The sequence below is a fragment of the Mustela putorius genome, unplaced genomic scaffold (genome assembly GCF_011764305.1).
Source record: "Mustela putorius furo isolate JIRA1106 unplaced genomic scaffold, ASM1176430v1.1 tig00000083_pilon_pilon_pilon, whole genome shotgun sequence".
NCBI lineage: Eukaryota > Metazoa > Chordata > Mammalia > Carnivora > Mustelidae > Mustela > Mustela putorius.
Genome location: NW_025421273.1, coordinates 43,605,061 through 43,632,472, shown reverse-complemented (window position 1 = coordinate 43,632,472; position 27,412 = coordinate 43,605,061). Strand labels below are relative to the sequence as shown.

Sequence of the window (27,412 nt, the reverse complement as noted above, 5' to 3'; positions counted from 1 at the left end):
GTTACCTTCCACTATATAAAAAAATCAGCTGAAAATTGACCAAAGATTTAAACTTAATAGCTAAAACTGTAAAACTCTCAGAAGAGAACAGACAGGGGGGAGTGGGGCCATGGGTGGCTCAGTTTATTAAGTGTCTGCCTTTGGCTCCAGTTGTGGTCTCAGAGTCCTGGGATCAAGCAGCATTAGACTCCCTTTCCCTTTATATGTGCATGCTCTCTCTCTGTCAAATAAATAAAATCTTATATTAAAAAAAGAGAGAAGAAAAGAGAGGAAAAGCATCATTGGATTTGGTAATGACTTCCTGGATATGACACCAAAAGCAGAGGCAATAAAAGAAAAAAATAAATTGGACTTAATCAAAATTGAAAACTTTGTGCAAAGGACACTGTCCGCAGAGTGAAAAGACAACCCATGCAATGAAAGAAAATATTTGCCAATTATATATCTGATAAGGGGTTAATATCCAGAATATATAGAGAACTATAACTCGACAACAGAAAAATGAGCCACCCAATTAAAAAGTGGGCAAAGTAATTGAACAGACAGTTCTCTAAAGAAGATATATAATACAAATTGCCAATAAACACATGTAAAGATTTTCAGCATCCATAATTATCAGGACAATGCAAATCAAAGCTATAATCACACCCATTAGGATAAATAATATGGAAAACAAAGGAAGTAACAAGTGTTGGTGAGGATGTGAAGAAATCGGAAGCCTCATGCGCTGCTGGTGGGAATGTAAAATGGTACAGCTATTGTGGATAACAGTATGATGGTTCCTCAAACATAGGATCCAGCAATTTCACTTCAGGGTGTATGTCTAAAAGAATGAAAAAGCAGTGACTTGAATAGATATTTGTACTCCCATATTCATGGAAGTTTTACAATAAGCCAAAAGGTGGAAGCAACCCAAGTTTTTGTCAATGGATGAACAAATAAATAAAACATGGCAAGCACACTCAATGGAACATTGTTCAGCCTTAAAAAGGAAAGAAATCCTGCTATATGCTACATGGATAACTTTAAATTATGCTCAATGAGGGGTGCCTGGGTGGTCCAATCAGTTTAAGCATCGGACTCTCGGTTTTGGCTCAGGTCATGATCTCAGGGTTGTGAAACTGAGCCTCATGTCCTGTGGAGTCTCCTTAAGACTCTTTCTTCCTCCATGTCCCCCACATAAATAAATCTTTAAAAAAGAAATTATGCTAAGTGAAATAAATCAGTCACAAAAGGACAAATATTGTATGATTCATTCATTTTTTTTAAGCCTTTTAAAAGTAATCTCTATACCTAACATAGGGATCGAATGCATGACCCTAAGATCAAAAGTTACATGTTCTTCTGGACTGAGCCAGCCAAGCACCCTCTGTGATTTATTTTTATGAATTTCCAAGTGTAGTCAAATTTACAGAGACAGAAAATAGAATGGTGTTTGCCAGGGACTGGAAGAAGGGGGGATGGTAAATTAGTGTTTAACAGGCATAGAGTCTTAATTGGGAAAGAAGAAAAAGTTCTGAAAATAGATGTTGGTGATTTTTGCACAACATGAATGTATCTAATGCCATAGAACTATATTCTCAAAGATGGTTAGAATGGTAAATTTCATGATATATATATCTGTATATTTGTGTGTATATATACATCTGTATATGTGCATACACACACACACACACACACACACACACACATAAAACCATTCTTTTGGATTAAATTATGTCTCTTCAGATTCATATATTGAAGCCCTAACACTCAATGTGACTATATTTGGAGAGAGGGCCTATAAGGAAGTAATTAAAGTTAAATGAGGTCATAAGGGTAAGCCCTAATTCAAGAGCATTAGCGTCCTTATAAGAAGAGACGTTAGGAGGGCCTGGCACAGAAGAAAGGCCATGTGTCATTTATAAGCCAGAAGGAGAGATCTCACCAGAAACCAACCCTGTGGACACCTCAATCTTGGATTTCCTACCACCAGAACTTTGAGAAAATAAATTTCTGTTGTTTGAGCCATCTAGTCTGTGGTATTCTGTTATGGCAGCCTGTATAGAAACAGGCAGCTTGATACAACCACAAAAAAAGGTAAAAAAATATTAATAATTGGGGCATCTGAGTGGCTCAGTGGGTTAAGACAATGCCTTTAGCTCAGGTCATGATCTCAGGTCCTGGGACCAAGTTCCGCACTAGACTCTGCTCGGCTTCCCCCCTTCTCTCTGCCTACTTGTGATCTCTGTCAAATAAATAAATAAAATATTTTTTTAAATATTAATAATTTTTTCATCACAAAACAAATGCAAGGATATGTAAAAATTCAAACCATACAAAAGTGTAAAAAGTCATAAGGAAGTCTCTCATCACCTACTCCTCTTCACCTGCGCTCCTTGCCCCCAGTAACCAATGTCAGTAGTTTTAGGAATATCTTCCAGAATGTTTTTATGAATATAGAAAGCATATATTATTTGCAAACACTTTCTTCTTCTAGATCAAGAATCAAAGTAGGGTCAGGTTCAGAAAGAGAAGAAACTTTCAAGTTTGTTAATCCCTAGCACATAATTTAACATATTCATCCATTCCATTGCCATTATTTTTTTTTTTAAAGATTTTATTTATTTATCAGAGGGAGAGAGGGGGAGAGAGCGAGCACAGGCAGACAGAATGGTAGACAGAGGCAGAGGGAGAAGCAGGCTCCCTGCTGAGCAAGGAGCCCGATGTGGGACTCGATCCCAGGACACTGGGATCATGACCTGAGCCGAAGGCAGCTGCTTAACCAACTGAGCCACCCAGGCGTCCCTCCATTGCCATTATATGTTTAGATGATTTCTTGATTTTTTTTCTCCGTTATATAAAACATGGTTAACTTTTTAAAAATCTATTTTAAGGGGTGCCTGGGTGGCTCAGTGGGTTAAGCCTCTGCCTTCGGCTCAGGTCATGATCCCGGGGTCCTGGGATTGAGCCCCTGACCCAAGCCGAAGGCAGAGATCTAACCCACTGAGCCACCCAGGCACCCCAGAGTTGTGAATTTTGAGCCCCATGTTGGGTGGAGAGATTGCTTAAAAATAAAAAATCTAAGAATCTCTATAAAGTAGTAGTTTACAAAGGAAATTTACTTTAATTTGCATTTACTTATGTATTTATTTATTTAGAGTAGGGTCCACACGCAGCATGGAGTCCAATGTGGCGCTTGAACTCATGACCCTGAGATCAAGACCCGGAGTTGAGATCAAGAGTTGGATATTTAACTGACTGAGCCACCCAAGCACACCTTAATTTGCATTTTGACGAGATTGAAGATTTTCAAGTATTAGTTATTTGTATTTTTTTGTATCTCAACTCTTTTTGTGTTCATACTCTATACCTATACAAGTATTAGTGGCATTGATTTCTTCTGTATGGATATGTATGAGTTCTTCATATATTATGGTATTACTCCTTTATCAGTATTTATTCCCAGTATTTTCCAAATGTTGTGTCTTTTAATTTTGTGTGTCCACGGGCATCTGGGTGGCTCAGTCGAGTATCAGACTCCTGGTTTCTGCTCAGGTCATGATCTCATGGGTCCTGAGATTGAGCCCTGCCTTGAGCACTGGGTTCAGCAGGGAATCCTCATTAAGAGTCTCTCCCTCTGCCCCTCCCCTGACTCATGCATTTGTACACATGGTCTCTCTAAAATAGATAAATCTTTTTTTTCACGGTTCCTTCTTTTGCCTCAAAAAGTGACATTTATTCAAAGAAAAAAATGACAAGATGTCCATCCCTTGGTTCCCTTCCCTTCCCCCTCCTGCTCCTCTTCAGTCCCCCAGACTGAACCCTGGGTGGGGCTAGGTAGCAGGACAGCTCCTCAGATGAGGTCAGTGACATTGAGTGGCATCTCCTCAATGGAGGTGTTGTAGAAGGTCTTGATGTCTCAAAGAGTCCTCTTGTTTTTTTCTGTCACCATGTTAATAGCCACACCCTTATGGCCAAATCATCCACTGACCAATTCTGTGGATATAGTTTTCCCTGCTCGTGGGAAGGTCATAGTTGATGATTAAAAAAACCTGCTGCACATCAATGCCTCTGGCCTAGGTCAGGGGAGAGAACACGACAGCATGAGCTCGAGGAGGGGACACAATTGAGCCAGAAGGGACTGGAGTTGAGTGTAGGCAGCCAAAGGAAGTCAAAGGAAACAGACATGCCCTCTCCCCCAGCAACCTCAGGCATGCCAGATTTTCTTCCAAGTTGCTGCTTTCCTGAAGAGAGGCATGAGCAGGCCCCCTGGAGAGCGAATCAGCTTGGATTAAAATGGATACATCTTTAAGAAAATTATTTATTGGGTAACTCTTTTGGGTCCTCTACCTCTTTGGGGGCTTTGTACTGTCAAGAAACTTTGATTTACTATCACTCAAATCTTGCTTTGTTACCCCCCCCCCCAATAAATAAAAGATAATTTAAGAAGTATTTATTCAGTATCTACTATGTTCTGGGTACTGTGGTAGGAATTCTATGTTATTCTTCAAATTACTTTATGTATAGAATCACACACATTTTGTCTTTCTATTGATTAAAGTTTAGAAATGTTGAGCTTTACCATTGGGCATAAACCATGTAAGACCCCGTATCACTGTCTGGGAATAAAGCTGGCCCTTTCTCTCTCATGGATTGCAAGAGGATGGTGGGCAGGGATGCAGTCATCCAATGCTTGGCTAAGGTTACAAGATCAGCCCAGTCAAAGCAGTTCCCTCACATGGCTGGCAAGTTGGTGAGGCTGTTGGTAGAGGCTCTTGTTCCTCTCCACGTGGTCCCTTTACAGAGTTGTTTGAGTGGAGGTGTGTGTACACTAGCTTCCCCCAATGCAAGCAATCCAAAAGAATGAAGTGGAAAGCTGCAATCAGTGCCTTTATGACCTAGCCTCAGAAGTCACACACCTTCAGCTGTATTCTATGGATGGGACCAGTACTGATTCAAAGGGCTGGAGGGGGGCTACATTTCTAGAGGTGAGAATCACTGGAGGTTACCTTGGAAGCTGCCTACCAAGGATCCTAACATCTTAACTTTCCTGTAATATAGTTCATAAAGCAGGGATTGATAATTTTGCAACAACCTGTCCAATTCTAGTTTTGTGACATTCTGTTGTTTTAAACAATGTTCTCAAACACATCTGTGCACATGAGTGCACCTAAGCATTTAAGACTTTCTGTTCCACAATTAAAGTTCCACACATTAAAAACCCTCTGCTATATAGTATCAGTACATGAACTTCATTAGGGCATTAAATCCCACCTCAAGCTCTGTAACTTTGAGGAAACAGAGTTAAAGATGGCAGAGTAAGGCCAAGAAGTTTGACTTCTACTTACTGGTAATCTGTAAATTAACGAAGAAACACTTTGAGTTTTACCAAAAACTTTTAATTTTCTAGAAATCTTTATCTGTGTGCAATACCCGCCTGCATTAAAAAGATCTTGCAGACTATACTACTAACTTGCTGAAGGTGACTCAGGCGAGAGGATTTAGAGTGGCTGGGTAGAAATTCAGAGAGGTAAAACGGCCAAGTCACAGTGAAAGGCAGTTTTTTACGGCTAACTTTCACCTCTTCTGCAAGACAGGTGGAGGATATGCCTCTGTGAAACCTGTTTGGAACTTTCGCTTTTATTTTGCCACTGGTCCTGTTCTAATTAAAGTTTGTTCATTTATGGACCTAAAACAGAGTAGCCCTAGGTTTTGCCATTCTAGGAAATTTCCAGAGCACCAAAGGTTTAGCTGGGATACTAGGAAGGCCAGAATGGGGGTGGAGGAAGGACCAAACTAGTTCCCAAAGTGAGGTTTTTACTCCCCAAATAGTATCCTTATTCTGGCAACAAAGGCTAAGGGCTGCTGTCCAACAGAGCTTCCCCCCTGCCCATTCCCCATCTCCCGAGCAGCAAGCCATGGTTGGTGACATATTCCCTTTAATATTTCTCTTGAGCTTGATTTTAGATAGCTTTCCGGGTGCAAAAACGTTAGGTCGGGTAAAAGGGTTCAATAACTGCTACATTTGACATACTTCTGTGCATCGAACTAAATTCTCATCTCCAATTTTCACCCGGGCCTAAGTGAGCCAAAAAAAAATCCCCAGCCCCTTCCCCCCCAAATAACCAAACCAAAAACCAAACACTACACCACACACACCAACACAAAAACCCCACGACTCTACAGAGGTACCCTTTCTTAGCAGACACGAACTTGCGCCCACCTCTGCTTCTCCCCTCGCTATTCTAAGGGCTCGGGTCAGAGAGAGCCAGCAAACCACGCAAAGGGAGCCGCACAGCAAAGGACATTGTTCACCAAAGACGAAACCGAGGTTACGCGGGCCAGTTCAACCGTCGCGGGGCCTCGCCCTCTCCACTTCGCTGAGCTCGGCCCCACCCCTCCCAACCGGAACTGCAACCCCCGCGCTCTGCGCCCCCACGAATAGCGTGCGGCTCGCGCCCGTAGCGAGCGCGCCCGCCCCGCCTACCCCGACGCACTGGGCAGGCGCAGGGCGCGCGCATGCTCCGCAGGCGGGCCGCTGGGGTCTCGAGTCGCTGCAATCTGTTGCGCCGCCGCCCGCGGGAGCCGGCAGATCCGGGTCTCGTGGCTTAGAGTGACGTGGTCAATCGAATCAAAACAGAGGAGGGGAGGAAGCCAGCGGCCAGGAGCAGCAGCGGCCGCGGCGTCCCGAGCAGCCGCAGCGTTCCGGAAGCTCCAGGCGGTCTTTCTGCCGAGCCTTGGTCCCGGCCCCCATCCTCCCCGCCCCGTCGGTTGTTGTCTGGGCGGGTGAGTGTCTCCCCCTCGACCACCGCCGTTTGCCGGCCCACCCTCCCCTCACCCTGATTTTCTTGGGGGCTCCTCAGGCTCTGGGGGACTGCGGCGGCTGCGGCAGAGCGGGGCTGGCTCCTCGGGCTCCGTGGTTCTCCGGCCCGTCTGGTGACTCTGCACCGGGAGAAGCCCGCTGCTGCCGAACCCGCGCCCTACCCGCCCCCCCACCCCCCCGGCGAAGAGCGAGGCAGAGAGCCTGCGATTTGGCTTTCTCTGCAGGAAACCAGAGTCGGGGCTTAGCAGGAAAGTGGACGGTAGCCACGGGTGGTTTTATTTTTAGGGCAAGACCGTCAGCTCGGGTGGAGGCGTATAATGGAGTAAAAAGAAGAGAGTCGTAGCTGGAAGGAAGAACCCACAAACCCTGAAATCCACACTGTATCATTTACCTCTCTTTCTCTAGGTTTGATGAATTCATTAGGATGCGTCCTTTGTTGTGATTGACGAGACAGGAAAGCTGCCTTCCAGAAAGCGGGAGCTTTTTTAGTCCTTATTGTGCGAATTGAAAGTATTCCTTATTTCTTGTTCAGTAAGTGGAACCAGAGCTGACAGTAAAGAGGTAGCACCCTTTATAAGCCATAATGTGCAGTAAACTGGTTACCGGAGCACTTGAAGTCCAGTGTTGCCGTTTAAAGCCAAAGTTTTCCAAAGTGGCTGCTTCTACGTGTGTTTGGATTTTAGCCAAGATGATGTTTGTTGGCTGTAGAAAGTCAGTATGGTGTTTTGAGTTGTCCTAGTTTGCAGAATCGAAGGTATGGCCTTAATAAGAGAATGTGTCTTGGTTTTTGCATCGCGAGTCGAGTGAGCCTCACGCCTGTAATACCTGCGTTTGTTGAAGAGCCCTTCCAGTTTTTGTGTTATTGTCAGAAACCGTTGGCAGCTCTACATACACAAGCCCTTTCAGGTGTTTTAGCCTTGAGATTTAGGAGGTGGTTTCACGGCCCAGTTCAGTGGAGATTGTAGAAAGCTTGTGTTCCCTTCCACTTCAGGTGATCTGCCACGCAGATTCCTCTGGTGTAGCCTGCTTCAAGCCCTGCCGCCCTCCGCACCCCTGGACAGTACAAAGGAGACCAGAGGGCCAAACCTCCTTTTCGCCCTAACTTGGGACCCCCCCCCCTTTATTTGGTCCCCAGAGAACTAACTGGTTGAGGTGTTTCTTTGGTAAATGGCAAGAAAGAACAGCAGAAGTATGTGCTAATTGATTGCACCTTATGAAATTCAGGAAGAGTACTTAGGCATTTAGACCACTTCCTTGAAGGGTGTTTCCTTGTGTGGTAGATCATGGGCCTCTTAAATTTTTTTCTCCTGTGTGCTGTGTGTGCAGTTGAGATCTTTTTTCTTAATAACATAGCTAGAATCCTGCTGATTTGGATAAATGAAATTAGGTTGCCTTGAAGTGGGTTTTTTTTTTTTAACCTTTTATGTAATGTGAACTGAATATTCTGGCTTACATGAAATAGTTTATAATTGGAGAATTATTACAGTTAATAAGGAAAAAGGAAGAAAATAAGTCCTTGATAATCCTGCCATCCAGAGATGATCAAAATGTTGGCAGTGATTTATATCCTTCCAGACTTCTTTTTTGCAGTTACACATTTTACACAAAAGTGATATTATACTGCATATGCTTTTCTGTAACCTGTTCTTCCTACATGGTAGTACTTTGGAGTGAGAATTTATGTTTTGGTGGAGAGGGACTTTTGGGCCTTAAATTTTAGGGTATATTCACTATGTGTTTGAAAAATCATAATGATTAAAATAATTGTTTTATTGTTTTTTTAAAAGATTTATTTATTTGAGAGAGAGAGAGAAAGGGAATGAGCAGTGGGGAGAGGCAGAGGAAGAAGCAGGCTCCCCACGGACCAAGGAGCCCGATAGGGACTAATCCCAGGAGGGATCATGACCCTAGCCAGACTCTTAACGGACTGAGCCACCCAGGCGTCTCTAAAATCGTGGTTTTAAAAGATTTCCTCCCAGACTTCTTTGATAACATTAAGAAGTTAACGTGCATTGTGTGTCACTGTAATGTTTTCTTGTTTAACTCATGGGAGAGCAGGGACAGAATAGCCTAAGCTGACGATAGAAAGTTTAAAAGGGTTTTACTGATTTAGTGATTTGATTCAGGTAAAGCATTAGATCTGTTCCATAGTTACACTATGCTCCAGATGCTGACCACCTGGCCAGGCCTCTGTCAGTAAGGTCCTGAAAGATTTTACTTTATGAATCAAACTTAAGGGTGTTGGATGTATGCCTGTTTAGCCCAGTGCCTTCTTGGTGGTGCCAAAAGAAAGGAAATGTCCCCTTCACCTCAACTTCAGAGGATAAATATTTATTAGGAAGTATCCTAAATATGCTATTAACCCATTCACGTTCCTTAGTCATAAATATACCTTAAATCTCAATTTTTATTCTGTATCTCTTGGATAATGAGTCCCAGATGCTTACTACTTATTTTGCAACTTAGTTCTTTTTCTCTGATTTGCATTTAATTATAGTGTTTAATATATGTATTCTAAATTTGGCTACTACTTCCCTTTGCTACTGCTTCCACTTTTGCCAGCTCTCATGATCTCTTACCTGGCATACTGTATTAACCTCCTGGTCTCCTAACCTCCACTTTGTCTTTTTGTGGTGCATTCCCCTTACCACAGCCTAAGAGATCCGTTAAAGTGCAAATCAGATTATGTTACCCTTTTTTTGGAAACCCTTCCATCATGTTCAGAATAAAATCCACACTACATGTTCTGGCCCTGCCTCCTTCCCTTAACTCACCATATATCCCTCTGCTTAGATTAGTATCCGGGAGCCTGGCCACGTCAGTTTCTTCCTGTTTTCCAGCCCTACTGGCACTGTTGCTGGAACTTGCCAGGCTTGTTCCTGCCTTAGGGCATTTACACTTGCTGTGCCCTGTGGCTTCAGTATTCTCCAGATCTTGCTGTGGCTGATTCTACCATGTCATTCAAGTCTCAGTTCAGATGTTTTTTTTCTTTTTTTAAAAGAATTTATTTATTTATTTGACAGAGAGATACAGAGAGAAAGGGAACACAGCAGGGGGAGTGGGAGAGGGAGAAGCAGGCTTCTTGCTGAATAGGGAGCCCCATGTGGGGCTCAGTCCCAGGACTCTGGGATCATGAACTGCGCGGAAGGCAGCCACTTTAATGACTGAGCTGCCCAGGTGCCCCCAGATGTTTCTTTGAGAAGATTACTCCCTAATTATCTCTCCATTCTCTTATTTTCATAACATTTTGTACTATCTGGAATTTCCTTATTTATATATTCTGTTTCCTATACTAGAAATTCATCTGAGAGAATGAGGATCTTGTCTATCCTTTTCACTGTAGGAACTCAGTGAATGTTAGTTGAATGAATGAACTTGCTGAGCCGGTGTGTATTCCTCTTGAACATACTGTTTTAGATTAGTTCTTTGAATGGAAGAACCCTCGTTTTTAGCCTTTTTTTTTTTTTTTTTTCCCTTTAAATAGGGTAGTACCTTGATTCTCTTACTTGATGTTTGGGTTAGAGAATGGCCACATTCTATTTTATGTTCTTGGTTTTTTTTTTAAGATTTTATTTATTTATTTGACAGACTGGGATCACAAGTAGGCAGAGAGGCAGGCAGAGAGAGGAAGGGAAGCAGGTTCCCTGCTGAGCAGAAAGCCCAATGCTGGGCTCGATCCCAGGACCCTGGGATCATGACCTGAGCCGAAGGCAGAGGCTTAACCCACTGAGCCACCCAGGCGCCACCTTATGTTTTATTTTTATGTTTAATTTTTTATTCCCCCCACATTCTGCTTTAGACTTGTAGAATTAATCCCTGGGAGGAATGGGTCCTAGGAATATGCATTTTCAACAAGCCCTTGAGGTGATTTTAATGCATATCACTGTTTAAGAATGTCTCTTGATATTGTAATGGCTTTTCTCTGGGAGATTACTTCATGCTTTATAGTAGTAATGATAGCTACCATTTTGGGGAACACTCTTATATGTTAGGTATTATGCTAAAAAATTACATGTTTTTTCATTTAATTGCAGAACAACTCAGGTAGTTCTACTCCCATTTTATAAGTGAAGGAACTGTGACATAGTAAGTGGCAGAAAGTTGAGTTTGAATACGTCTGTTAATCATTGTACTTGACTGCCTCTGAACTAGAGTTTAGAACTGTACACAGTACTTTGGTTTGAAAGGCCATGTTTTTGTTAAGGGTGAGATAGTGTATTCTGTCCCATTTCCAATCTAGTCCTTAATGAAGTCCATTGTTTTGTTGGGCTTTTTAACTGAAGTTTCACAGGCAAAGTTGCAGAAGATGACCTCTGCAAACACTCCTAGGTCTTCCTGCTTTGTTGTATTGAGTGCCTATCAGGCTTAAATTTTAAGTATTTGAAGTGTTTTCTCCTTTCTGTGCATTACCTTGTGTTCCACACACCAGAAACCTGTCACTTTCTGTCTGCTTGTATAGTCATTTGAATTTTTCCTGCATTTTCTCCATTAAGTTGGGTGATTTACTACTTGGGACTATTACTTGATCATCGTAAACTGAATAGATTTCTCACTGGAAGACCCCTTTCCAAATGAGTTAAAAAAATTTTTAAATTTGTTTGGTGTGTTGGTTTTTTTTTAAGGTGGGGAACTTAATCTAGAGAAATACTATCTGTCTTTAGTCTCTTCCCAGTTTTTAAACCTGGTTGTTATCTGTGGAGGCTCAGGTCGCACAAGACCTTTACCCAAGCTCTGTCCTTGCCCACCTCAGGCTTCTGTAAATAGCCATATGTCTGCTCCCATCACTTCACCTTTTGTATTTAATTGTCGGTGGCTATCTGGCCTATTTCGTTGGGAGGCCCATGAGGTCAGAGAGGACCAATTAGATAATCAGTAGGCTTGCTGATGGAATAAATGAAGAAAGATCACAACTTTAATCTATGCTTGTAAAAGATGGTACATTGCTGAAAAGAATTATTTGTGATCTTTTCCCATATAATTTAATAGGACTTAGAACAAAACCTCAATATAAGATACTAAATTGTCTAAGTTGGTACTGACAAATAGTGCTCTATTAGTATATGGAGTGTAAAGGTTCTGCAAAAAGTTTAGCACTCCCAACTGTTCTTTGTTATATTTTGGCTTATATTAGGATTTTTTTAAGATTACAAAACTTCTGGGGCACCTGGGTGGGGCTCAGTCAGGTAAGCATCTGCTTTAGGCTCAGGTCATGATCCTGGGGTCCTGGGATAGACCAGGGGGGAGTCTGCTTCTCCCTCTCCCTGTCCCTCTTGGCTGCTCGCTTTCACTTGCTCATTCAGATAAATAAATCTTTAAAAAAAAATCATAGGGGCACCTGGGTGTCTAGGTGGGTTAAGCCTCTGCCTTTGGCTCAGGCCATGATCTCAGGGTCCTGGGATCAAGCCCCGCATCAGGCTCTCTGCTCATCGGGGAGCCTGCTTCCTCCTCTCTTTCTGCCTGCCTCTCTGCCTACTTGTGACTTCTCTCTCTGTCAAATAAATAAATAAAATCTTTAAAAAAAAATAAAAAAAATCATAAAACTTCTGAGACTGTTAACTACTATAGGCTTATAAGTTAACGGTATTCTTTTGGTTTGTATTTATGTGTATATTCATGCTTTGGTCTACATAATAAATACTAAAACCATGTGAATAATTGTTTCTGTAGTTGGGCACATAGGAGTAGATTTTGCATCTGTGTAAAGGGCATTGTGGGTACTTTCAAAGCCATTTTGAAAAGTGGCTGAAAATTATTTTGAGTCTGAAATTAAAATACAGTTAACTGGTTGAATATCAGTAATAATGGCATTTACTATTTATGGTGATATTTACCAGTCCCTTGAGTTCCTTTGCATACTTTATGTTTACCTGTCACATCAGTCCTCTAAATCAGATTGTTATCCCTAATTTACACGGAAAAGAGGAAACAGGTTCTGGTGAGTTAGGTAAATTGCCCAGGATAAAGGACCTGGTACTGTTGAGATTCAAACCCAATTTTCCCTTGACCTTGGACTTTGTTGTAACGGTATTGACTAGTCTTTTGTCTTACAGAATCCTAGAAGTTATAATAAGTAAACCTACTTGTTCCAGCTGTCAGAATACACTAGTAGAACTACTTTCATGAATTGATTTGTTCTATTTAAACCTGAACTGGATATGGATTTCTTTTCTTTTTTTAAATTTTTTTTTTTTTCAACTTTTTCGACACAGAGAGAGAGCGAGATCACAAGTAGGCAGAGAGGCAGGCAGAGAGAGAGACGGAAGCAGGCTCTTTGCTGAGAAGAGAGCCTGATGCGGGGCTCGATCCCAGGACCCTGAGATCATGACCTGAGCCGAAGGCAGAGGCTTAACCCACTGAGCCACCCAGGCACCTTGGATATGCATTTCTAATCCATCCCTCTTAACACAAGACATCCTTGTTACTGAAAAGCTGCAAGAGATAGTAGTATATGAAGCCCAAACAACAAAATCTATAATCTCATTCAGAAGTTAACTCTGTATGTGTATTTTCTTCCAATGTTTTATTTATTTATTTATTTATTTATTTATTTATTTAAAATGTACCTTTGGTGTAAATGAGATACAATACCCACATAAGCTTGTGTCTTCATTTTGTTTTGTTTTAGTTTTTATTGTTTGTTTAACTTAATGAGCTTTTTACCATGGCCTTAGAAACTTCCTAAATACTGGCTACATTTTATTATTTTTTTTGAAAGTTTTCTTTATTTTTTTAGTAACCTCTACACCCAATGTGGGGCTTGAACTCACGATTCCCAGATCAAGAGTCACATGTTCTTCAGACTGAGCCAGCCAGGCATCCCTTTACTGGCTACATTTTAGAAGATATTTTGAATAAACTGATTACTGGAGGTTTTTTTTTTTTTTTTTTTTTTTTTTTTTTTTTTTTTTTTTTTTTTTTAAGATTTTATTTATTTGACAGAGAGAAATCACAAGTAGATGGAGAGGCAGGCAGAGAGAGAGAGGGAAGCAGGCTCTCTGCTGAGCAGAGAGCCCGATGTGGGACTCGATCCCAGGACTCTGAGATCATGACCTGAGCCAAAGGCAGCGGCTTAACCCACTGAGCCACCCAGGCGCCCCTACTGGAGGTTTTCAGTTAATGTTGAACATGAATGTAGTTTCCAGTTTTTGCCATTATAAATGATATTGTGATGAACATTGGCTCTTAAAAGTTACCCTCAGCTCTGAATAATTAGAGTAACCGGTCTAATAATTTTTTAAAAAATTATATATAAGACATTTTAGTGATTTGAAATGTAGTGACTTTAATCATAACTTGACAAGTGTATACCACATGCACGTACTTATACTTCCTAGAAAATTTACATGAGAGTTTTTAATAGACATTGCCTTAGAGGAGAGGCGAGTACCTTTTACTTTGCCTTTTTTTTTTTTTTACCTTTTTGTATTTGAATTTTAAAACTGTAAATGTGTATTACTTTAAAAAAATTATTTCTTTGAAAAATTAAAATCTTGGTTCTAAACTAATACCCAATTAAAAAATATATAATAGGGTTTAAATTTTGTTTATAACATTTTAAACTTCAGTGCTTTTGTTTTGGAGAAAGTTACTTTCTCATTGCTTATTTTCATATTGACTTTTCATTTCCTTTTTTAAATTTAGATCAAAGCACAGATGTCTCAGCTTTGTAAAAATACAAAACGAAGCTGATTTTTGCTTGACTGCACTCATTGACAAGTACTACATGTATAGTGTTTCCAGAATTTAATAGCTAAAATGTTTCAAGTCAGGATAGGAGTGCAGTAAACATCCTCATGGTATGTGCACCAGACTTAGAGGTCAGTGTTCTGCCTGCTGTCTTGTTTTATCTTACAACATACTTTTTAAAATATAAGTTATTTATTTATTTATTTTTTGCATAGTATGTATTTTGTTTCTTACTCTTAGCAAAGGTAATGTAAAAGAAAGTGACCTGCTTAAAATTTTGAAGACTTTAAAAAAACTGTGATGTTTATTCAAATTTCATTTTTTGATAGTATTGGTTTCTTTATCTCAGTGGTTCTGAGCATTTTTCCTGTCATCGTGAATGGCATTTATGTGCATCTATGTATAGAAATGTTATCTAGCCATAACATTATTGAGAGGAGTTACATGAGGTTGGAGAGCAGAAGCCATAATTCCTTTCTGTTGAAGAAATCATATAGGCAAGCAAATGAATGAGATAAAAAATCTTGATTCCACTCTTAATTTATTTGAATTATGTAAATCATTCACAAACTTACGACTTGTGATACACTTCACAATTTCAGAACACAGTAATATTTTGTAATACAGCTACTGAAAACTGTTTTCTTAACTACGTAACTTCTATCCACTGTGATTTGGGATGATATCATATGGAATTTTTCTGTCATCTTCTGTTGAATATTTGTTTTTAACTTAGGAAAAACAACCTTTTTTCCTTAGTTTAAAATTTTCTTATTCAGAATATGACTTATATGTACTTATTTTTTTTATTTTTTAAAGATTTTATTTATTTATTTGACAGAGATCAAAAGTACGCAGAGGGGCAGGCAGAGAGAGAGGGGAGGAAGCAGGCTCCCTGCAGAGCAGAGATCCCGATGTGGGACTCGATCCCAGGACCCTGGGATCATGCCTGAGCCAAAGGCAGAGGCTTTAACCCACTGAGCCACCCAGGCGCCTGACTTATATGTACTTTTGAGTAGAAATTTTAAAAAACATTTCAGAGTATGAAAATTTTGGTTATGATATTGGTTATGGTATTTGATTATGATATGAATATAAACAAAGATCATTTGTTTGAAAAGTTTTCTTTGTTTGACCATTCATGATAAATCTTACCCCAAATCTTGAGAGAATCTTCGGGATTGTACAAAAGTAAAAAACAGCCAGAAAGGGAAATTCATAGGTGAGGGACCAAGATTCAGAACAGAGGACTTCTTTCTGCTCTTTCTTTTATGCAGAAGAGTGATAGCTGAGCCTTACGGGAATACAAACATACCAAAGCAGTATACAGAGATCTTGGGCTGAGATTTGAGGATAAATTTCAAATCTAAGGGCTTAGAGTTGAATTGGCCTAGAGCATTTTATAGCTTAAAAAGCACTCTCTTACACATTCTCATTTGATCCTCAAAACAACCCTTTAAAAATAGTTTCTGTTATCACGCCTGTTTTATAGATAGTGAAACTGAAGTCACAGAGAAGCTAATTTATCCTTTTCTCAGTAGTGCCGTAACTTGAATCATGTATCTAAGATGAACTCTTTCTGCTATCCCATGATGTTTTAGCCTAAGGTGATTCCTAGAATACAGTCAAATAGGTAAGGGAGGAAAAAGGTCACTGAGGAAAGAGAAGGTAGTGTCTCAGACATAGGGAAATAGGGACACATTAACTGAGTTTCCAGAAGAGTGGTGGCAGCCCTGGGTCGCGTGCCGCAGAGATGTGGAGGAATTGAAGAGCTGAGGAAATTCTTGATGACCTCCAAGTGTTAAGCTTTCAGAAGCAATGGGATAGAAGGTTAGTTGAGGAGAGTAGTTCTTTTCTTCGATTTTAGCTTTCTCCTGAGAAGTCATTTGTCTGTGACATTTATTTTGGCTGTTAATTATATGCTGGTATGTAATTATTATTCTGTGGGTTAATTATAATTAATAATTAACTTGATTGCAGGCTCTTAGAGGTAGGGGATGCCTTTTATTTCTTTAATATCCTCTAAATTCCTCTTCCAGTTACTTAGTCCCCTGAAACTTGTTAGATATATCCTTCCGAGGAAAGGAGAACTAAGAGAAGACATGGGTTTGAATCCCATGTCTGCTTGGGGATGTTGGGTAAGTCGCTGAAGCTGTCTGGGCCTCAGTTCTTTTGTCTTTAAATGACAAGGTGAGAACTGCTGCATCCCCAAAGTTTTAATAGTACAACTTGACAAGTTGTGATTTGTTGAATTATGAGTAAGCAAAGACTTGTCATTCTCTCATGTGTATCTTACCCATACAGTGATGTCTTACACAACAAGCCTGTTGGTCACATTCACCTTGTTTCTTGTATACATTAGCATTCCACTCTGTGGAAAGTATTTTGTTGTTATCCTTTCTAGTCTGCTTTAGTTTTTTCCTTTTGAATTGTATGCTCTCTTTGAAAGGGTGTTTTAAAGGTTTTTGTTATCGTAAAAATATTTTGTAAGAATTTCAGAGTTGGGTTTTAATTGTATTTTTTCTTGTAAATGGCTCTAGATGGAACAGTATAGGGTCATCCTGTTGGGATCGGTACAGGAAATACAAGGAATTTGTAACTATAATTGCTTGGCTATTAATTTGAGTTTTAGAACTTGTCATGATAGAATCCACGGAGTCTTAACTCCTAAGAACAAAGAATTGTGACTATTTAGGCTATATAACGGGGTTTATTTCAACATTGAAATTTTTAAAATGTCTTTAACTTCTCCCAGGCATAGCTTTAGCACAATTTTTAGTAAATTATTGACTAATTTGAACTTGTGTCTGCTTCCTTTCCTTGCCCGTTTCCCATCAGAGATGCAAATGTGTTTAAAAGTATGTCATTAGTAAGAAGTAATAGGAAGTCAGTTGATAGTTATGTAATTTCTGTATTGCTCCGAAGGGATCTTTGTAAGAGTGAAACAAATGTTGGTAGCGGGATTGGTCATATCGGACAGATGTGGAATGCGTCCTGATCAGGAATTTACATTGTGACTTCCTGTGCAGAGCTTATCTCAGATGTGTGACCATGGTCAAATTGCTAGCTTCCCTGAACCTATTTTCCTCATTTAAAAACAGGGATATTCTGCTTTGTCAGAAGGACTGTTGTTAGTATGTAAAAGTACTTAGCCATTATACAGGCAGATATAAACTATAGGTATGGCTATGTTTGATTGAGATCCATTTCCAATAAAAGAATAGAGCAAGTGAATGTATTACTAAGAAGTGTTGTATTTGAGTGAACTTGAACATCTTATTACATTGAGATGTTGGGTTATCCGATGAAAGTAATCCCAAATGGTAGTGTATTAGTCTGTAGCATCATAATGTTAGTATTACTAAGTGATAGATAAATATTTTGTTCTCCATGTTTAATATGAAAGGTAGCCAAAGTTTTGGGATATCTCTACCCTTTCATTTAGTCCATTGTCTGATTTACTACTGGATAAAAACTTCTGCATAAAAACTTGGGGTCAGAAAGGTGTTTCTAGGAGAACATTATTTTTAGAGGTGAGCAATTACCTCTGTGATATAATTGGGAATAAGGTTAAAAATAGAGTAGAAAGCAAACTGAGGTGTAGGCTCCCTAAATGCCCTGGAGGCAGTTCTAGCAGTTTCTGGCGTATTTCACTTTCTCAGTTTTGAAACTTTGGAGCTCTCATCAGTAGAATTGATGCTTTTTAGAAAAAAAAAAAGAATGCTTATTCTGAGTTCCCCATTTCTGACCATCTTCTCTATTTTCTGTTTAAAAAAAAATAATTATATGCATTCTGAATTGTTACTTTGCTCTTTGCTCTTGCTGTGGGTTTTTATTTTTTAAGTGGAAAGAATTTTGATACCATTGTTGATCACTGTAAAGATTTGGTTGGCTATTTGAAAAGATGATTTCATCATAAATCACTTTCTTAAAATCACAGTAGAAGATAATTTCCATCCTGTGACCTTGAATCAACCTTGGTTACCCATGCTTTTTAAAGAAGAGCCCCCTATGTTTGCCTGGGGGGAAACAGAAGAGTGCTTTGTTTTTCTGTAACACTATATTTACATTTTAATTTTTATAAAAGATTTTATCCATCTATTTTTGAGAGAGTGTGCACGCAAACATGAATAGGGTGGGGGAGGGGCAGAGGGAGAAGCAGACTCCCCACTGTGCAGGGAGCCCAATACCAGACTCAAGCCCAGGACTCTGGATCATGACCATAGCTGAAGGCGTATGCTTTACTCACTAAACCTCCCAGGTGCCGTGTATAAAACTACTTTTAAAAAGATATTAAGTATGTTTGAAATTTTTGGTGCTAAAAGATAAAATAGTACAATGAGTCCTTGTGTACTTATCAGTTGGCTTCAGCAATTATTTAACTCATGGTTGTTTTATTTTGTCTATACTTCTCCCTTTGCATTTTCAACTAGATCCCAGGCATTATCTCTCTTTGACTGAAAATACCTAGAGGGATCTCTCAGAGATAAGGACTCTTTAGATGTGATAATCGACATTGTAATTATGCTAAAAATATTTTTATAGTAATTCCTAAATGTCATTTAATCCAGTCACTGTTCAGAGTTTCCGGTTCTTGCATAAATGTTCTTTTATAATGTTTGTTTGAATCAGGATTCAAACAAGGTCTGTACATTGCATTTGATTACTGTCTCCTAAATCTCTTCACCATATCCCTGCCATATTTTTGTTTATTTACTTCTTGCTATTTATTTACTGATAAATCTTAGTTTTCCTGAATTTAGGTGCTGCATCCAAAGTTTTTCCTTATTCAAAGAGTCGATACATGATCATTATAGGATACTTGAAATGAATAAAGAGGAAAATAAAATCCTTCACCCAGAGACACCCAATGTTGAACTTTTGGTATACATTCTTTCAACTTTTTTGAGCATGTGTTTTCCTGTGCTTTTTAACCATGTGCATGTGCTATGATTATTTTTATATCCTATTTGATATATTGTGTTGTGATCATTTCCCCATGTCATTATGAAAAAATGAAACATTTGGCTGCATGATACTTCGCAGTATGTATCATAATTTAAACATTCCCTTTTACCCAGACATTTAGATTGTTCCAATTTTTGACTCTTACAAAATTATGAGAACCATCTTTGTACATAAATCTTTATATTTTCGATTTTTTAAAAATTTTTTCATTTTTTATAAACATATAATATATTTTTATCCCCAGGGGTACAGGTCTGTGAATCGCCAGGTTTACACACTTCACAGCACTCACCCCAACACATACCCTCCCCAATGTCCATAACCCCCCACTTCTCCCAACCCCCCTCCCCCAGCAACCCTCAGTTTGTTTTGTGAGATTAAGAGTCACTTATGGTTTGTCTCCTTCCCAATCCCATTTTGTTTCATTTTTTTTTGATAGAAGCAAAAGAATTCAGAGGGCATGAATATTTTTTAACTTCTGGATTCATTTTGCCATAATAGCTATTATAATTTTTAATCTCAAATACAGTCTGTAGCTTACTTAAGAATCTGTTTGCATATGCTCTATGTTATTAAAATACCTTTGCCAGCCATATTAGTCAAATATGTTTTTTTCCCAGTTCTTTTGCTCTTTTTATTTTATTTGGGATTTTCTTCTTCTTTTTTAATGTACACGGTATTATATTGTAAATTTGTTGGTATTTTCCATTGTATATGGTAGTTCTTCCACAGTGATCAAATATTCAACTAAATTGTCTTCTAGAATTACTGATAGGTTTTTTTTTCCTTTTTACTTGCTAGGAGGTTTTCCTAGGACCATTTATTAAAATATTGATCTTATTATTTGTAATTCAGACTTTGATGTATAAATAAATACATTTCGTGGTTGGTATGTTCAGAAAATTCTATAAGAAAGAATTTATTTATTATTTACTAAGTCGTTTTTTATCTCTTATCCTTTTGCTTCCTCCACCTTCTTTTTTCCTCCTTACCGTCCCAGCTATTGTGTATATCCAGATGTCTTTGATTCTGGATGTGCCTTCCGAAAATGCCTGTAACAAAACTAGTCTAGTCCTTGTATTTTTCCTCCTGTTCTTTTTTAATGTATATTTTAGAAATGAATTTGAAAGTGAATTCCCATTTGCCTTTATTTTAAACTCAATTTGACAAAACAACATATCAACATTAGTAGTTTGTGGTATTTACAGTTTCAGTATTTTGATTTTCTTGTTAAAGCTTCCACTGGAGGGTGAATAGGAGAAAGGAATGGTAAACTTTTTTTTTTTTTAAGATGTTACTTATTTATTTGACAGACAGAGATCACAAGTAGGCAGAGAGGCAGGCAGAGAGAGAGGAAGGGAAGCAGGCTCCCTGCGGAGCAGAGAGCCAGATCCGAGGCTCCATCCCAGAACCCTGGGATCATGACCTGAGCTGAAGGCAGAGGCTTTAACCCACTGAGCCACCCAGGGGCCCGTAAACTTTTTTTTTTTTTAATTTAAGTTTTTAATTTTAATACAGTGTAGGAAATATACAGCATTATGTTAGTTTCAGGTGTACAATATAGTGATTCAGCAGTGCGGTATAAGTGCTCATCATGATAAACGTACTCTTTAGGGAAAGGTAAACTTTTCCAAACTGAGTTTGCGAAGAATGATTATACCAGATTTAGGGCAGAGGCTGATTTTAGAAGTACCCATTGTGTGGTCCATTATATACTTAGTCATTTCTTGTTGATGATGGAATTTGGTTCATTTTGTAATACATTTACTTAAAAAGTTTAGAAACCTTTATATATATCATATATATGTATATATATACACGTATATATATGTATATATATATATGATATATATACACATACATACATACATATGCACTCACACACTTTTTTTTGGGGGGGGGGAGAGGGAGAGAGGGAGGTGGGGAAGGGGCAGAGGGAGAGGGAGAGAATCTTAAGCAGTCTTCTTGCCCAGCATGGAAACCAGCAGGGGGCTCAGTCTTACAACCCTGAAATCATGACCTGAACCAAAATCGAGAGTTACATGCTTAACCAGCTGAGCCACCCAGGTGTCCCACCTTTTATTATATAAACTCTAGCCAACAAATTCAGTGATGACAAAGGGTCAGATGAGGATTAAGAAGATTTTAGTATATTCACTCCAAGAGAAAATTGAGATGGAATCATTTGTTCCTAGAGCTAATAGTTCTGGTAGGGGGAAGAATAAAAACCTTACCGTATGGTTATTCTTTTAAAAAGTTAATATTTTGGGGGGTTGCCTGGGTCGCTCAATCATTAAGCCTCTGCCCTCCGCTCAGGTCATGATACCAGAGTCCTGGGATCGAGCCCCTGGGATCGAGCATTGGGCTCCCTGCATCAGCCACCCTACTTGGCTAGAATCCTGCTTCTCCCTCTCCCACGCCCCGCTTGTGTTTCCTCTGTCACTGTGTGTCTCTCTGTCAAATAAATAAAAATCTATAACAAATAATAATAAAAGCTAATACTTTTTGAATAGTCAGAAGCCACAAAATGGTATACAGTGAAGTGTCCTTACTACTACTGCCTCCTAGCCACTTAGGCCCCCTTCCAAGAGGCACCCAATTATGTAATTATTTTTACATACTAAATTCTTAAGGTTTTAGATAATTTGTGAACATAGATCAATTTTTATCTCTATAGATAAAAATTATTTAAGTTTTTATTGTGTGGGAGTTTTGGCATCAGTGTTTAGTATTTTGGGCAGAATCATTAATTTAATGTACAAATGTTTACGTGTATATACAAGTTTACATATCCTTAGGTAAATACATAATTGATTCGAGCAGTAAAATGTAGTATGACAACTTCTGAAAATGAGAAGATGTCATCTGATCACCTTAACAGAACCCATACAGTCATTTTAATGTGGTGTAATTCTTCCCTGTGTTTAAATTCTGGGCATATAGTAATTCTACAGTCTTTTCCCCCCTAACCACAAGGATTCCACATTGAGCATTCTGGATTCCGTACTCATTTCTTATGAGGGAAATGAATTTTCAGTAATACTGCTCTTGGAAGCAGGGCAGGGAACTAATCTTTATTGAAGAAGAGAGAAAACTAGAGATTGGCAACAAAGTAGGGAAGTTAAATAAGGGTACATATTTGTATAATGCAGCCTTGGGAAAAATAAAGGAAAAATCAAGTTATACTAATTCTTGGTTTTTTACTTTTATAGAAACATTATATTTATTTAGCAGAGACAGATATAGGTAGAGAGGGAACATAAGCAGGGGGAGTGGGAGAGGGAGAACAGGCTTCCCACTGAGCAGGGAGCCCGATGCATGGCTTGAACCCAGGACCCTGGGATCATGACCTGAGCTGAAGGCAGTTGCTTAATGACTGAGCCACCTCGGTGCCCCATAATTCTGGGTTCTTAGACCTGATTTTCTTTGCTTTCCTTTTTTTTTTTCTTTGTTTTCTCTTCTCTTCTTTCTTTTTCTCTTTACTACTACTCCACCCCTCCTCCCCCTTTCCTTTCCCCTTTTCTTCACCCCCCCCCCCCCGCAACTGTGGGGCTTGAACTCATGATCTCAAGATTGAGTCGCATGCTTTACTGACTGAGCCAGCCAGGTGCCCACTCCCCTCTCGCTGCTCCCCCAGCCCCCCCCCCACCTTTTTTTAAGGAATGAATATGAGATGTGTAGAGGATAGGTTGCCATTTTATTATGTTTTGATGTAGGTACCAGGAGGATTTATTTTAAAAAGGAAAAGAAAAGACCTTTCCAAGTCATGAATTCGGTTCATGATGGAACCTCAATGGAGCAGGGGCAGCAGAAGCCAAAGACTTCAGGTCATAAAATATAAAGTGGTTGAGTGCTTGCTTGGAAGGTCAGAAATACCTAATACATAGTATTCTACCTTAAGTAAAAATTAATTTTTAGCCTCTTGGTAGAATTACAGGGAGGGTACTCAAAATGAAGTTTCTGGAAAACAGTGGATAATTGTGGAATTAATAGTACATTGCCCAGTTTCGCTCATTTAAGATAGAGTGTCAGTAATAATCTGTTTCTTTTTATCATTTACAAGGACTTCTAGGATCACCTGGAAGTAGTGTTAGTCTGCTTTGTCTTCTCTGGTCTGTTACAGTTTTGTGTGCTTTCCTTGTATTTTGTTGTCCTTGACAGTTTTGAGAAGTGTTGGTTAGGTGTTTTGTAGAATTCCTCTCAATTTGGGTTTGATGATTTTTCTCATGATTAGACTTAGTGTGATGTTTTAGGGGAAGAATACCACAGAGGTGAAATACCTTTCTCATCACATCTTATTAAAGGGTACATGACAGCAACATGATTTATCACTAATGATGTATACTTTGATCTTTAGGTTAAAGGTAGTATTTGCTAGGTTTCTCCACTATAAAGTCACCTTCTCTTTTTGTATTCTACCCTTTAGAAGTTAAGTCACTAAGTCCAGGACACATTCAAGGTCAGAGGAGAGTTAAGCTTTACCTCTTAAAGGGGTTAAATCTACATAAATTATTTGGAATTCTTTGTGGAAGATTTATTCCTTTCCATCCTTCTGCTTTCCCTCCTCTGTTGGGAGTATTTAAAAATAAACCACAAATAACACACACATCATTGATATGAACATTTTTATGGTCCTCTTTTTTTTTTTTTTTTTTATTTGTTTTTTAGTAATTCTGCACCCAGTAAGGGACCCAAACTCACAGCTCCTAGATCTAGAGTTCAAGAGTTGCCTGTTTTACAAAGGAGCCAGCCTGGCACCCCTATTGGTCTTGATACGTATTGTCATATTACTTTTCAGAATTTTGCAGCAGTTAGCTGCAGGACTAGCAGTGTATGAGTAAACTTCCAGTGTACTTTTGTACTTTCTGTGTTTTGCTTTTTAAGTGAAAGTTCAAATTAGTTTGCCTGTATCTGATGACTTAGTTAAGATGACTTTTTTTTTTTTTAAAGTAAACTCTACCTTCCAGTTTGGGGCTTGAACTAAAGATCAAGAGTCGCATGTTCGGCAGACTGAGCCAGCCAGGTGTCCCAGGGTGACTTTTTATGTTTGTTAATGAGCAATAGTGACTTTTTTGGGAATTGTCTTTTCTCTTGGGCTTTACCTATTCCAGAAATTTTTTAGAGACGCTGATGGCTATTTTATTAGTTCTTTTGTCTCTTAGAGACTTAAGAGATCTATCTACCATTTTGCTTACTGGCTCCTAATTTTTAATGATCTTCAGGGTATTGTCTTTTATTCGCATTTCATGACCACATCCTTCTTGGTCCTGTTGTATTTTTAAAAATTTTTCCCTGTTTCTGTTACATTTACCTACCTACTCATAGGAAATTTGCTATCCACTGGTAAAGCAAGAAGTAAATAGTTTAAGGCCATTTATAGGTAAAGGTCATGTACCAGTAGTTCCATTCCAACTTAGTGAGAACTGTTGCAGGTTAATTTAGCATATGACCAGATTATTTCCTTTAAAAATTCATGACTGAGTCTCCCAACCATTTTGTGTTAAAAGCACTTTTGAAATATTTACTGTTTTGCAGTGTGCTATAGAAATTGCTAACTCATTTGAAAATGACTTTTATAACCTTGAAACCTATATTAACATTTTATTACATTTTGGAAATTTTTGTTACTCCTAGGTTTTTGTAAAATTGCCTCTTTTATTTTTTTAAAGATTTAATTATTTATTTATTTGACAGAGAGAGAGAGACATAGTGGAGAGAGGGAACACAAATAGGGGGAGTGGCTGAGGGAGAAGCAGACTTTCCGCTGAGCAGAGAGCCTGATGCAGGTCTCCATCCCAGGACCCTGGATCATGACTTGAGCTCAAGGCATATGCTTAACGACCGAGCCACTCAGGTGGCCCAAAATTATCTTTTGAAACAATTTAGAATATAATAGTTTCTTAAAAGGATCTAACCAAACCAAGTATTTTCTTCTGTAAGAGGAACAAAAATGAACACTCACATACACATACTAACATAGAAATGCTTTCCTCCTTAAATCTTTTTTTTTTTTTGAAGATCTTATTTATTTATTTGAGAGAGAGATATCACAAGTAGGCAGAAAAGCAGGCAGACAGAGAGGGAACCAAGCTCCCCGCTGAGCAGAGCGCCTGACGCAGGGCTCAATCCCAAGACCCCAAGATCATGACCGGAGCCAAAGACAGAGGCCTAACCCCCTGAGCCATCCAGGTGCCCCTCCCTAAATCTTTAATGCCTTGTAAGACATTTTTTGCCTTCATGTGAGTCCTTAACCTCTATGGCAACAAAAAATAGTTCCAAAATGAAAGAGCTTAAGTAAAATTATCTAAAGATAATCTAGGGTTTATTGTTAGTGTGTTAGTTAAAACATTAAAGAAAATTAAAATACCTTCTAAATATTATTTCATATTGTCATTGGATGTTATTTTCAATGCTTCTTTAGGATTTTAGATCTTTTTTTTTTTTTTTTTTAAGGTTTTACCTGTTTGAGAGAGAGAGAACAGGTGGCAGGAAGAGGGAGAAGCGGAATCCCTGCTGAGTGGGGACCCTGTTGGGGAGAGCTCCATCCCAGGACTCTGGAATTATGACCTGAGCTGAAGGCACACACTCAACTGACTTAGCTACCAGGTGCCCCTAGATCTATTTTTTATGGTTTGTAATTTTATTAACTCTTTAGCTTATAGTCTAAGATAGATAAATATTTAAATAGAAAAATATGTAAAAATAGGGGCACTGGGTGGCTCAGTGGGTTAAGCCACTGCCTTCAGCTCAGGTCATTATCTCAGGGTCCTGGGATCGAGTCCTGCATCAGGCTCTCTGCTCAGCAGGGAGCCTGCTTCCCTCTCTCTCTCTTTCTTCCTGCCTCTCCGTCTACTTGTGATCTCTCTCTGTCAAATAAATAAATAAAATCTTTAAAAAATATATATGTAAAAATAGACCTTTATGAATTTGGTTTTGGAACCACCTAGAAGGAAGGGACACAAATAACCTATAAAAAGTTCTTAATCTTACTATGATATAAAAATGGATTAATACTACATAAAAAACTATAATAAATAAATAAAAAGCAGCTATAAAGAGCTGTTAAAATCAGTAAGACAAAAGTTTGAAAAAGAAGCAATATAAATGCCAATAAACTTGAAAAGATATGCAGCATTATTGGAACTAAGAAATAGAAACAATGAGTTACATTTTGGGGATCAGACATTCTGGTATAGGTATATCTTGAGTATATATCCATATGTTATTGTACTATCAGTGATAATAATACTGTATGTAATTACTGTGTTACACAGTAACATGTACTATGTGCTGTTGATAGAATTGGCAAAGGCTTTTTGTGAATGACCTTATTAGGCCTAGATATTAATTTTTTTGTACTCCACCCCACAAAAATGTGGGCACAAAGATGGTTGTTGCAGTATTATACTAATAAAAAGTTGGAAAGTCCATGGAGGCCTGGCTGGCTCAGTAGAGCATGCAGCCCTTGATTTCAGGGTCATGAGTTTGAGCACCCTGTTGGGGGTAGAGTTTACTTTAAAAAAACTTTGGCAGGTCCCTAAGTAATCTCTACTGAAGGAATGCTAAATAGGTTCATGTTTTTAGAGAATTATGTAGCCATTACAAAGAATGATGTAGAGCTTTATGTATTGAAAGGTCTGAAAGTTTGTTGTTATTGTTGTTTTTTCAAGATTTTATTTATTTATGTGAAAGAGAGCATGGGGAGGGTAAGGGGCAGAGACAGAGCAAACTCCCTACTCAGCAGCAAGCCTGATGCAGGGCTTGATGCCAGGACCCTGGGATCATAACCTGAGTCGAATGCAGAGGCTTAACCAACTGAGGCACCTAGAAGCCGTGGTCTGAAGGTTTTTTATGCTACAAAACTGTAAGTTGAAGAATATGTATAATATGATCTGTAGGATCAAAATGATATTTGTATATATGTACTTATAAGGGTGTACATACATGCATATG

The 27,412-nt window shown here is 38.9% G+C and overlaps 1 protein-coding gene and 1 non-coding gene across 5 annotated transcripts in view; one reads left to right on the top strand and one right to left on the bottom strand.

Moving 5' to 3' along the window:
* Nucleotides 1-4,131: 4,131 nt before the first annotated feature.
* On the bottom strand, nucleotides 4,132-4,274 carry LOC123391260. Its single transcript, XR_006605890.1, has one exon. It is a non-coding gene; the product is annotated as a small nucleolar RNA SNORA67 (small nucleolar RNA).
* Nucleotides 4,275-6,496: 2,222 nt separating this feature from the next.
* The window catches only part of SMIM14 (small integral membrane protein 14), a 76,055-nt gene continuing 55,139 nt past the window's right edge, over nucleotides 6,497-27,412 (top strand). The window contains exon 1 of one of the 4 annotated variants that reach the window (XM_045076654.1): nucleotides 6,497-6,768. Coding sequence is in view for 3 of the 4 variants with exons in the window: in XM_045076643.1 (XP_044932578.1) it covers nucleotides 14,604-14,622 (19 nt within the window). In the remaining variant the exon portion in view is untranslated. Of the gene's footprint in view, nucleotides 6,769-14,529; nucleotides 14,623-27,412 lie in introns of those variants that run through there. The other 3 variants (XM_045076643.1, XM_045076652.1, XM_045076648.1) reach the window with 3 other exon arrangements.